This window comes from Muscardinus avellanarius (genome assembly GCF_963383645.1).
Source record: "Muscardinus avellanarius genome assembly, chromosome: 16".
Taxonomy (NCBI): domain Eukaryota; kingdom Metazoa; phylum Chordata; class Mammalia; order Rodentia; family Gliridae; genus Muscardinus; species Muscardinus avellanarius.
In genome coordinates, this window is record NC_137802.1 from 17,928,376 (window position 1) to 17,942,095 (window position 13,720).

General features: G+C 39.7%; 1 protein-coding gene across 4 annotated transcripts in view; it reads left to right on the forward strand.

The window, feature by feature from the left end:
* RABEP1 (rabaptin, RAB GTPase binding effector protein 1) overlaps positions 1-13,720 on the forward strand; it is a gene marked incomplete at both ends in the record, with an annotated part of 120,002 nt that overhangs the window by 57,957 nt on the left and 48,325 nt on the right. For 3 of the 4 annotated variants that reach the window (XM_080712196.1, XM_080712197.1, XM_080712199.1), the window contains 2 exons: positions 2,090-2,209; positions 8,814-8,949. In XM_080712196.1, coding sequence (XP_080568322.1) covers positions 2,090-2,209; positions 8,814-8,949 — 256 coding nt within the window. The remainder of the gene's footprint in view (positions 1-2,089; positions 2,210-8,813; positions 8,950-13,720) is intronic. The other variant, XM_080712198.1, reaches the window with a different exon arrangement.

Below are 13,720 nucleotides of genomic sequence, written 5' to 3' on the forward strand. Positions count from 1 at the left end.
GGCCCTCTGCAACTTAGTGAGACCCTGTTTCAAAATAATAAAAAACGGGGCAAGAGGTGTAGCTCAGAGGTCGAATGCCCTTGGTTCCATCTCCAGATCCGCCCCTCCCCCCCAAATTCTTTACTTCCTCCTCCCCCTCCCCCACTGAGTTTTTTTTTTTGGTCAGGTGACTTCTGTAAGCCTCCAGACTAATCTGGACTTTGAAGATGTTTTAAGCTAACATGTTATTTCTAAACCATACTTAGTTCAAAATAAAATAAATAATGTCCGTGAAGACCTGAAAAACAAAGTGAATTTGAATCTTTCTTTTCTAAGTATCCCCCTGCCCTTCAGTACTGGGGATGGAACCCAGGGGCATTCCACCTCCAAGCTACACCCCAAGTTTTTTTTTTTTTATTCTTTATTTTTTGAAACGGGGTCTCTCTGAGTTGCAAGGGACCTCACCAAGTAGTTAGCTAAGGCTGTCTGTGAGCCACGATCCTCCTGTCTCAGCCTCCTGAATGCTGGGATTACAAGTGTGCACCACCACGCCCAGCTACTAAGTTTTTTTTTAAACCCTTCACATTTGAGCATATATGACATTTTCTCTGTCCTGAACAATTTGGGATAAGTTTGAACTTATTTACGTTCAGTAAATATGCTTAATTTTCATTTTTATGAGCAGGAAGAACTCCAACTCTGAGTCTACCGCTGTTTCTCTGAATGTATAGATATATATATAAAAAAGGAATCTGGGCATGGTGGCACACACCTGTAATGCTAGTACTTAGGAGGCTTGAGATTGGAGGGTTGCAGGTTTAAAGACAGACCCAGCATCATAGCAAGACTTTAAACAACCTAGCAAGACCCTGTTTTAAAGCAAAAACATAAAAAAGGACTAGGGATTGTAGCTCAGAGCTAGCCCCAGGGTTCAGTCTCTAGTACTAACACACACACACACACACACACACACACACACACACACACACACTCTTAGTTTTTTTTACTGATTTACTGGTTTACACACACACACACACACACACACTCTTAGTTTTTTTACTGATTTACTGGTTTATAGACATTTTTTCCTTTTGATCCATGTGTTTTTGAGGATGGACTTTGGAAAACAATGGGATATTTTAGGAATCCTTCTTTGGGTTTATTTCATATGGAGTCTAAAAAGTAAAATAATTTAATAAACTCTACATGCTTGGATGGGATCCTTTTTATAATAACATAGTTACATAATTTTTTTAACCTTTTTGAGAGTAGATTGTTCTATTTTGTATTTAAAGTATAATCAGTTCTTTCTATATTCTTTAAAAATTATGGTCTTACAGCCGGGTGTGGTGGCGCACGCTTGTAATCCCCGCGCTTGGGAGGCTGAGACAGGAGGATCGCGCAGGTTCGAAGCCAGCCTCAGCTAGTTAGTGAGGCTCTCAGCAACTTAGTGAGACCCTGTTTCAAAAAAAATATATAAAATAGGCTGAGAGTATAGCCCGGAGGTAGAAAGCCTCTGGGTTCCACCCCAGTACCCCCCCCCAAAAAAATATATATATATGGTCTTACTTAGTGAACAAGACTTGTAAAATTTATGTGTAATTCCTTTTATATATGAGATATCAAGTTGCTCCATTAATTAAAAAGTCAACTTTTTTTGACTTAAGACAATCATAGGAATCTATTTTTCTTTTTTAAATTCTAAACAAATACTTGGGAAAACCCTCACTATGACTTGACGTTCACTATAATGCACCATCTAAAAGTTAGACTTGGACCTAGGCATGGTGGTACATGCCCATAATCCTAATACTTTGAAGGTTGAGACAGAAGGATTGTAGGTTGAGGTCAGCCTCAATAACTTAGACTCTCAGCAACTTAGTGAGGCCCCTTTTTTAAAGAAAATATAAAGATCTGGGAGTTTAGCTCAGAGGTAAAATGCCCCTGAGTTCAATCCCCAGTACCAAACAAACAAAATTAGTTTAATTATGTGAATGTTAAAAGGAGTGCTTGGTGTAGCTGTTAAACTTATTTTTAGCAAATGGATGGGTCTTTTTCTTATGAAACAATAAATGTACAAGTTATAGTATTTAATTCTTTTTAACTATAGGCTCAAGAAGATGCTGAAAAACTTCGGTCTGTTGTGATGCCCATGGAGAAGGAAATTGCAGCTCTGAAAGATAAACTGACAGAGGCTGAAGACAAGATTAAAGAGCTGGAGGCCTCAAAGGTTGTGAAACATTGTAATTCATCTGCCCTAATGCCACAAGCAGAATTAGAATCCCTAAGGGAGAAAAATAAACTACATCTCAAGAATATTGTTTTGAAGCTGGGCATGGTGGCTCACACTTGTCATCCCAGCATTCGGGAGGCTGAGACTGGAGGATCGTGGTTTGCGGACCAGCCTTAGCTACTTAGGCCCTCTGCAACTTAGTGAGACCCTGTTTCAAAATAAAGAATGAAAAATAGGGCAGGGGGTGTAGCTCGGAGGTCAAATACCCCTAGGGTCCATTCCCAGACCCACAGAAAAAAAAAAGAATATTGTTTTGCTGGGTGTGATGGGGAATGCATATAATCCCAGTACTTGGGAGGCTGAAATAAGAGGATTGCAGGTATATAGCTAGCTTCAGCAACTTAGACCTTTAGTAACTGGCTCTGTTGCAAAGGTATAGCTTGAAGGTAGAATGCCTCTGGATTCAGTTGCCAGTGCCAAAAACGAATTGTGGGCTGTAGCACACACCTGTAATCCCAGCTACTCAGGAGACTGAGGCAGGAGGATCACAAGATTGAGGCCAGTCTGGTCAATTTATCAAGACCCTGTCTTAAAAATATTATAAGAAGGGTTAGAGATGTAGCTCAGAGGTAAAAGTACCCCCAGATCCAATCCTGGTATCACAAAAAAGAAAAACAACAACAAAAATTTTATTTGCTTTCGTTCAAATACAAAAAACTGTTTGGTACACATCTGTAATTCCACCTACTTGGTTAATAGGAGGATCTCAAGTTGAGGCCAACCTCAAAAATTTAGTGAAACCCTGTCTCAAAAATAAACACCAGGAATGTGGCTCAGTGGTAGAGTGCTTGCACAGTGTGCATGTGGCCCTGGGTTCAATTCTCAGTTACCAGCAAAAGAAAAAAAAGTCAGCCGGGCGTGGTGGCACACGCTTGTAATCCCCGTGCTTGGGAGGCTGAGACAGGAGGATCGCACGGGTTCGAAGCCAGCCTCAGCTACTTAGTGAGGCTCTCAGCAACTTAGTGAGACCCTGTTTCCAAATAAAATATAAAAAAGGTCTGGAAGTATAGCCCGGAGGTAGAAAGCCTCTGGGTTCCACCCCTAGTACCACCAAAAAAAAGGGAAAAAAAAAAAAAAAGTCAAAGGGCAAAATACTACTTCAAAATGATTTCACCCTTAAAGATATCTTCAAATAATCCCAATAATGATATTATATCACAATTGGCTATTTTCTTTCAAAATTACTCTTCATTCTTTTTTATCAAAATGAGACTCAGCAGGGTGTGGTGCGGCACACTTGTAATCCCTGTATTCGGGAGGCTGAGACCAGAGGATCGATCAGTCTCAGCCAGCAGACAAAATAGAAAAGGAGTGTTGGAAATTTTAATTAAAAAAAGTAGGCTGTGTGTGGTGGTACATGCCTGTAACCCCAGTACTTGGAAGGCTGAGACAGGTGATTCACAGCCAGCCTCAGCCCTGTTTCAAAAAATCATAAAATAGGAGCTGGGATGGTGGCGCATGCTTGTAATCCTAGCATTTGTAAGGCTAAAACAGTTGGATCGTGGTTCACGGACAGCCTCAGCTACTTTAGTGAGGCCCTTTGCAATTCAGTGAGACCTGGTTTCAAAATAAAGAATAAAAAATAGGGCTGGGGATATAGCTCGAAAGTAGAATGCCCCTTGGTTCCATCCCAAGTACCACAACAAAATAAAATAAATAGATAGATGGATAAATATATAAATAAATAGTTCTGGGGGTTGTAGCTCAGAGATGGGACACCCCTGAGTACAATCTCTGGGTGCCATTAGTAAAATAAAAGTAGGTTTATTGGTGTATAGCTCAGTGATAGAATGCTTGCTTAGCATGCATAAGGCCCTGGGTTCAATCCTCAGGATTGTTTGTCTGACAAAGGAAAAAAGAGAGAAAAGGGTAAATACTAAAAGAAAGTAGGAAAGAAATAATGAAAGAGTTAAAAACACAAAATAGGAATATAGAAACAAATGAGAAGGTATGGATAATCCTAATGTAAACTGATAACTTATTTTTATCAGATTAAAAATTTAAAACCTAACTTTATATTGCTTATATAAAACTACAAGATAGCTGGGCATGCCTTTATACAAGTACTTGGGATGCTGAGACAGGAGGACTGCAGGTTTGAAGCTAGCTTCAGTAGCTGAGTGAGGCTCTCAGCACCGTAACAAGACCCTGTTTCCAAATAAGACATATAATAGGGTTGGGGGGTTGTAGCTTGGAAGTAGAATGCCCCTGGGTTCATTCCCCAACACCTTCCCTACCCACTGCCCCCAAAGAGGAAAACATTAAAAAGAGAGTCTAGAATCATAATCTTTCCTTCTGCTGCCTCCTTTTCTCCAAAGACACTAGAATTATTTCAAAATCTTCTGGAAAGGCAATTTACATCTTATAAACTGTGCCAGAGAATAGAAAGAAAAGTTATTCAGCTAATTTTAGGAAACTAGTAGATTTTCAGTACAAATGAATGACTACACGGAAAGGTAGTATAAGAAAAGAAAATTAAGCCAGTACTTGGGAAGCTGAGACAGGAGTATCATAGGTTTGAGGATAGCTTCAGCAAGTAATGACACTCATCAACCTAGATGAGTGTCTATTTCAAAATAGAATAAAATAGGGCTGGGAAGTAACTCAGAGGTATAATAGGTTAAAGCAAAGGAAAATAGAGGTGAGGCAGGAGGATCAGAAATTCAAGCCTAGCCTCAGAAACTGAGGGAGATCCTGTCTCAAAACCCAGTATATCTGGAAGGCTGAGGCAAGTGGATTGTAAGTTCAAAGCAGCCTCAGCAACTTAGGCCCTCCGCAACCTAGGGAGACCTTGTTTCAAAACAAAAAAATAACCTTGAGCTAGGGGTCTAGCTTGGAGGTAGATCACTCATGTATTCAATCCCAAGTACCAAAATAAGTAAATAAATAGGGCTGGTTATGTAGCTCAGAAGTAAAGTGCTCTTGGGTTCAATCCCAAGTATCACATTAAAATAAAAATCTAGGGATATAACTCAGTGGGAGAGCCCTTGCCTAGCCTATGTGAATCCCTGGGTGCAATCCCCAGTATACTCCCACCCCCCAAAAAAAAAGAAAATATACATGTGGTATATTTCTAGCAGTTTGAAGATGGTAAATCTCAAGACAACCTGTTATTGTGATATGCCACATAAAGTGCTTATAGAGGAGCAATATATTTGTTTTGGAATCAGGAAGGCATTTTATGAATTTAAATACTTAATAAAGGATTACTTATTAAACCTTCAGCAAACATAATTAATAAATGTTTAGTCTAACCCTTTCCATAAATGATAGTAATATTATACAGAGACCTATGCTCAGTAATTTTCTTTGGGTTGTTTTTATGGTCCTACACAATGCAAGACAACACAAAAGCCAGGCATGGTGGTGCACGCTTGTTATCTCAGTGCTTGGGAGCCTGAGACAGGAGGATCATCTGTTCTTGGACATCCTCAGCTACTTTAGTTTTAATATAAAGAATAAAAAATGGAGCTGGGCGTGGTGGTGTATGATTATAATTCCGGTACTTAGGAGGCTGAGACAGGAGGATTGTGGGTTTGTGGACATCCTCAGCTATATAGTGGGACCTTGTTTCAAAATAAAGAATAAAAAATAGAGCTGTGCCAGGTGTGTGGTGACACATGCTTATAATCCTCACACTTGGGAGGCTGAGACAGGAGGATCGCACAGGTTCGAAGCCAGCCTAAGCTGGCTTAAGAGACCTTGTTTCCAAATAAAATATAAAAAATAGGCCGGGCGTGGTGGTGCACGCTTGTAATCCCCGCGTTTGGGAGGCGGAGACAGGAGGATCGCGCAGGTTTGAAGCCAGCCGCGCGCGCTGGCTTAGGAGACCCTGTTTCTAAATAAAAAATATAAAATAGGTCTGGGAGTGTAGCCCGGAGGTAGAAGGGCTTCCAGGAACCCCAGTACCACCAAAATAAATAAATAAATAAATAAATAAATAAATAAATAAATAAAATAAAAATAAAAAATAGGCCTGGGAGTGTAGCCCAGAGGTAAAATGCCCCTAGATTCCATCCCCAATACTGAAAAAATAAAAATAAAAAAATCAAGCTGGGCATGGTGGCACAGGCTTGTAATCTCAGCATTTGGGAGGCTGAGACAGGAGGATCATGGTTTGCAGACAGCCTCACCTACTTAGTGAGGTCCTTTGCAACTCAATGAAACCCTGTTTCAAAATAAAGAATAAAAAATCGGGCTAAGGGTGTAGCTCAGAGGTAGAATGCCCCTGGGTTCCATCCCCAGTACTGCAAAAAGAAAAAAAATATTGTTGGGGTAAAAAATATTGACCATGAACGAAACATTGAAATATTTGGCTGTTAGAATATAAACTTCCGCCGGGCATGGTGGCGCACACTTGATGTGCTTGGGAGGGGGAGACAGCAGGATCCCGCAGTTTCGAAGCCAGCCTTGCTGGCTTAAGAGACCCTGTTTCCGAATAAAAATATAAAAAATAGGTGTCTGGGAGTGTAACCCGGAGGTAGAAGGGTTTCCAGGAACCCCAGTACCACCACCACCAAAAAAAAGAAAATGAACTTCCTTGTAAAAAGAATACTAAAAGATAATCCAATATTTGGGATGATAGACAAGAGGATTGTAGATTCACAGCCAGCCCCAGCAACTTAGACCTTGTTTCCAAATTAAAAAATAATAATAATGAAAAAAAAATAGGGCTGAGGATGAAGCTTAGAGGTAGAATGCCTCTGAGTTCATATTCCTGGGCATCCTTCCCCAAAAAAGAGGATACTGAAAAAATGTTGGAAGGAGAAGCTACAGATTGAGAAGATATCTAATAACTCATATACCTGGCAAAAATATTAATATTCAAAATTAACTAAAACTGCCAGGTCTATAAATGACAAAGGATCAAGCAAAAAAATAGATAAAAGTATGTGAATAAACAGTCAAGACGAGACAGTAAGGATTATAAAAAGATAGTAGGCTACAATAGAAATCAGGAAAATGCAAATGAAAGTAGGATACTTTTTAATTTTTAAAATTTTATTTTAGCCAGTTGTAAATTTTACAGGACAGTTTTGTTGCATTCATTCACTGTTGCAGTGTACAAAACAGTTTTAGCACCATCATCACATTAGACCTAGTTGACTCTTAGGATCTAGGGGGTTCTTGTTACCTCTCTCTGCCTTTTCCTCCAGATGCTGTATATGTCTCTCTCCTTTTCCCTCTTACTCCCTCCCCCTCTCTCCTCTCTCATTGCTGGTACTGGGGATTGAACCCAGGGCCTCCAGCATGACATAGAAATTTCTCTGGACAGACAGATTTCAGTGGTTTGTCCTTACCCTTTCATCACTTAGGACTTTGTAGATTTCCTTATGTATGTGTGTGTTGGGTGGGGGCAGGTTCTACGGACAGAACTGAGGCTCTACACTGACCTACATCCCAGTCCTTTTTTATTTTTATTTTATTTTATTTATTTTTATTTTTATTTTTTTTTTTACCTTGAGACAGAGGCTCTTTAAGTTGCCCAGGCTGACATTGATCTTATGATCCTCCTGCCCAGGCCCTGGAGCTAGTGGGCTTACAGATAGGCGCCACCACATCTGGCTACTGTATGTTTTTGCTATGAGTTGTTATGGGTACGGAACTCAAATACTATGCTGCCACCATCACTGTTTTCCCAGAGTTTTTCTCAGTAGCTTCCAAATGTTAGAAATTCATTCATTAGTGTGTGTGTGTGTGTGTGTGTGTGTGTGTGTGTGTGTATTATTATATATATATATATATATATATATATATATATATATATATTTTTTTTTTTTTTTTTGGCGAGTCTGGGGTGGAACCCAGGGGCATTCGACCCCCCTGCTCTATTTTTTATTCTTTAATTTGAAATAGGGTCTCACTAAGTTGCAGAAGGCTTTACTAAATAGCTGAGGCTGCCCGCGAACTGTGATCCTCCAGTCTCATCCTCACGAATGCTAGGATTACAAGCGTGCGCCACCACACCCAGCTTTTTTTTTTTTTTTTGTAACTTTAAGGCATTCAGACTACCTCACTAGATATTGAAGAAAAATAAAGTTATAAGAATATGGTTATCATTTTCACCCATAGAAATTAATGTTTAAAAAGCAAAATGTACCTGTGTTTGAGTATGTTTGTTTTATAATAAAAATTATGTTAATTTTTGTAAATGTAAATTATGTAACATTTTTTTCCCCAAGAACTTGGTTATTAGCCGGGCTTGGTGGTGCATGCTTGTAATCCCAGCATTTGGGAGACTGAACTAGGAGGATTGGGGTTCACAGACAGCCTTAGCTACTTAGCTAGGCCCTTCTCAACCCAGTGGGACCCTGTTTCAAATATAAAAAGACTAAAATATAAGGCTGTGGGGGGGTGTAGCTTGGAGGTACAGTGCCCCTGGATTCTATCCCTGATACTGAAAAAAAAAAAAAAAAAAAGAACTTAGTCACTGACCTACATCCCTTAGTCATTAAGTTCTTTTTTTTTTTTTTCTTAAATAACATACCTAAGATAGAAACATTTGTAAATTCCAGTTTGATAGAATTGCATCTTGTTTTAGGTTAAAGAACTGAATCATTATCTAGAAGCTGAGAAATCTTGTAGGACTGATCTGGAGATGTATGTAGCTGTTTTGAATACTCAGAAATCTGTTCTACAGGAAGATGCTGAGAAACTACGGAAAGAATTGCATGAAGGTAAATATATATGTTGTAAATATTTTTCTTTTTTAAAAGCTATTTTTATTTTATATTATTTTTTCTTATTTTTTTGCGGAACTAGGGATGGAGTCCAGGGGCATTCCACCTCCGAGCTATGCCCCCAGCCCTATTTATTTTAAAACAGGGTCTCACTAATTTGCTGAGGGCCTCCCTAAGTAGCTGAGGCTGTCCATGAACCTGGATCCTCTTGTCTCAGCCTCCCAAGTACTGGAATTACAAGCGTGTGCCACTATGTTGGGCTAAATATTTTTTATATTTCTAAGAGAACTATATATGTAAAGTCAATATTGACTATAATTCCAAAATAGTAGTAAACATGCTGGTGGTTTAATTTGAGTTTTCAGTTCAAGTGTTCCATGATAGCTGAAGCTGTATGAATGACTTCTGGGGCTTGGATTGTCCATGGCTTCCTTCTCTTTACTCCATGACCTTAGTGATAACTGCACAATGCATGAACTTTGAGCAGAAGGATAATAAAACTGTGCATGTCTGCTGAAACTGTTTCTGCTTGCACACCTGTTTTGATGGAGGTGAATTAGTAAGCATAAGGGTGGGATAGAGGGGCAGATTGTGTTCTGGAGGCCTTATGGAAATTCTTTGTTTTGTTTTTCCTGTCCTGAGACTTGAACCAGGACCTTGCACATCCCCATTCCTCTGTGTGTGTGTGTGTGTGTGTGTGTATGTGTGTGTGTGTGTGTGTTGTTGTTGTTGTTGTTGTTGTTTTTGCTTTGTTTTTGGTATTGGGAATGGAACCCAGAGGCATTCTTCCTCCAAGCTACACACCCCAGCCCTATCCCCCTCACTAAGTACAAGCGTGTGCTACCATGCCCAGCTCCCCATTCTTTTTTTTTTTTTTTTTTGAGATAGAATCTGCATAAGTTGCTCAGGCTGGCCTTGAACTTGTGATCCTCTTCAGCTCCCTGAGTTGCTGGAATTATAGGCGTGTGCCACCTAACATTCCTGTTTTTAAGGGACTGTATTAATTTCACTAGTGTTTTAGGGTGATACTCAGATTGACTCTATATTTTCTGAAGCAGTTTAAAAGAAATCCCCCAAATTTATAGTAATAAATGAATCTCCTTTTGTGTTTGTGGTACTGGGATGGAAGCCAGGGGTGTTCTACCTCTGAGCGACACCTCCAAACCTTTTCTTTTATTTTTTATTTTTTATTTATTTATTTATTTATTTATTTATTTATTTATTTATTTATTTATTTATTTTTTGGTGGTGGTACTGGGGTTCCTGGAAGCCCTTCTACCTCTGGGCTACACTCCCAGATCTATTTTTATATTTTTATTTAGAAACAGGGTCTCCTAAGCCAGTGCGCGCGGCTGGCTTCGAACCTGTGCGATCCTCCTGTCTCCGCCTCCCAAGCGCGGGGATTACAAGCGTGCGCCACCACGCCCGGCCCTTATTTTTTATTTTGAAAAAGGGTCTCACTGAGTTGCAGAGGGCCTCATTAAGTAGCTGAGGCTGTCCTTGAACCGCAATCCTCCTGCTAAGCCTCCCAAATGCGGAGATTGCAAGCATGCGCCACCACGCCTGGCTTATATGAATCATTTTAGTAATGCATGAGGCAGTGTGGTCCAGCATCAGGATTAATAACTTGTTTTTTTTTTTTTTTTTTTTGTGTGTGTGTGTGTATGTAACTGGGGATTAAACCCAGGGGCATTCTATCTTGAGCTGTACCCCCAGCCCTATTTTTTATTTTGCAACAGGGTCTCACTAAGTTCCAAAAGGTATTACTAAGTAGCTGAGGCTGTCCGCAAACCTGTGATCCTTCTCTCAGCCTCCTAAGTCCTGAGATTATAAACGTGTGCCACCATGCCTGGCTAACTGTTGTAAATTTGAAGTCGTGATGAGCAAACATGATATATTAAGGCATCATAGTTATTCTTATGCTACTATGATTTGTTGCATATATTTTATTTATTTTTAATTTTTTTGTGTGTGTGTGGGTCTGGGGATGGAACCCCAGGGGCATTTGACCTCTGAGCCACACCCCCTGCCTTATTTTTATTCTTTATTTTGAAACAGGGTCTCACTAAGTTGCGGAGGGCCTCACTAAGTAGCTGAGGCTGTCTCCTCTAACCACGATCCTCCGGTTTCAGCCTCCCAAATGCTGAGATTACAAGTGTCCGCCACCATGCCTGGCTTATTTTTTAATTAAAAAAAAATTTTTTTTTTTTTTTTGCAATACCAGGGATTGAACCTAGGGCATTCTACCTCCGAGCTATACTCCCAGCCGTTCTTTTTATTCTTTATTTTGAAACAGGGACTCACTAAGTATCAGAGGGCCTCACTAAATAGCTGAGGCTGCCTGTGAACCTGCGATCCTCCTGTCTCAGCCTCCCAGTACTAAGATTACAAATGTGCACCACCACGCCTGGCTTGTTGCATTATTTTATAGTGAAGGAAATGATAAATTTCCGTTAGAGGATAATGAAAATAAAGATCTAACTTATTTTTTCTTTTCCAGCTCTATGGACCCTCTTGAAATCTTACACTTGTTGCAGAGTGTACTAATAATATTAATGTGCAGGATTTGGTGATGAGTTCTATAATGAATACTTTATTAAGTATATCATAAATGCTGTGAGAAATAGAGCTATAGAGAGAGAGCCATATATAAATTAGGCTTGTATATGAGATTTTTTATATAGTGGAAAGCTAAAAGGACATTAAGAGTACATAAAATGTTGTGAAAATAACCAAATTTTATGTGGGTTTGGCCTTTAGGAAATAGTTTTCTTTTTCTTTTTTTCTTTTTTTTCTCTTTTTTCTTTTTTGGTGTAGTACTGCAGGTGGAATCCAGATACATTCTGCCTCCAAACTACACTCCTAGCCCTGTTTTTTCTTTATTTTTGAAAAAGGGTCTCACTAAGTTGTGGAGTGCCTCACTAAGTAGCTGAGGCTGACCACAAACCTATGGTCCTCCTGTCTCAGCCTCCCAAGTGCTGGGATTACAAGTGTGTGCCACTGCACCTGGCAAGGAAATAGTTTCCAAATGTGGTGGTGTTTTCAAAATGATACCCATACCATGAAAAGGTGTCACGCCTATAATCTCAGTATTTAGAAGGTTGAGACAAAAGAATTGTAGATTTAATGCTAGACTGGGCAATTTAGCAAGACCCTATTTCAAAATAAAAAAAAAAAAATAGGATTTGGGGGGTGTGCCTTGAAGCTAGAGTGCCTTTGGGTTCAAGCTTAGTACCACAAGAAATAGAATATCTATTTAAACTTGTTATCTCAATCTTTCCAGAAATATTTTAAGTCACTGAGACTACCAAATCTTCCTAATATATCAAGAAAGGTATCAGAGAACTTTAAAACGAGGACAGGAATGGGATAATTTTAATACAAGGACAGTTACACCAGAAATTCTTCAAATGAAAAGAAGCTAGGTGTGGTGGTACACACTTGTAATCCTAGTACTTGGGAGGCTGAGACAGGAGGATTGCAGGTTCGTGGCCAACCTCAGCTACTTAGTGAAACCCTGTTTCAAAATAAAAAATAGGGCTGGAGGTATAATTCAGAGATAGAATGTCCCTTGGTTCAACCCTCATTGCTGCCAAAAAAGAAAATAGAAATTGAGCAGCAGTCTAACTTACAGCCTAAATTGGGAGCATTAGACATGCAGCCAAGTTAGTGCAATTGCCTGTTAATAGACAGCATGCTGAGAAGTATGTTACAGTGTAAGAGTGTCACCAGTGAAGAGGGGCCCAGTGCTTTTTGTCCTAGGAATAGGTGTGTTTCACAAAATAAGTTATTTTATTTAGTTTTTGGTTCTAGGGATTGAACTCAGGGGCATTCTACCTCCGAGCTCAATTTTATATCTTATTTAGAAATATGGTCTCACTAGATTGCTGAGAGCCTTGCTAAATTGCCAAGGCTGGCTTTGAACCTGTGATCCTCCTGTCTTAGCCTCCCAAGTACTGGGATTACAAGTGTGTACCACCAGGCCCAGCTAAAAAGTTATTTTTTAAAAGAAATTGTTAGCCAGGCATGATGGCAGGTTTGTAATCCCAGTACTTGGGAGGCTGAGATAGGAGGATCACAGATTAGTGGCCAGCTTCAGCTACTAGTGAGGCCCTTCACAACTTAATGAGATACTGTTTCAAAATAAAGAATTAAAAAAATATGTAGGGCTGGGAATGTAGCTTGGAGGTAGAATGCCCCTGGATTCAATCCCCAGTACTGCGAGATATATATTTATTTTGTGTGTGTGTGTGTGTGTGTGTGTGTGTGTGTGTGTGTGTGTGTGTGTGTGTAGACAGGGTCTTACTGAGTTGCTCCACCTGGCCTCAGCCTGCACTGTTTTTGCTCAACCTCCTGAATAGCTGGGACTAAAGCACAGTTCATTGTGTTCGTCTAAAATGTTATTCCTAATTTAGTCTGTTCTTTTTTTTCTTTTTCCTTTATTAAGTAGAGTTTTGAAAGATGAGTAGAGATTTGTCATATAGACTGAGGAGAGCATAGCATACAAGGCCATTTGCATACATTGCAGCTAGTTCAGGAAGTGTAAGAAAGTAGTTCAGTGTAATTAGGGTGCCAGAGACAATGGGCATGATGAGATTGTAGCAGAGGATTGGGCCAGATCATGGAGGTCTCATGCTAAGGAGCCTCTAAACGGTTTTGTTTTGCTTTATAAACAACTTTAAGGCAGGCATGATGGTGTGTGTCTGGAATATAGTACTTGGGAGGTTAAGACAAGAAGATTGTGGGTTTGAGGACAGCCTCAGCATAG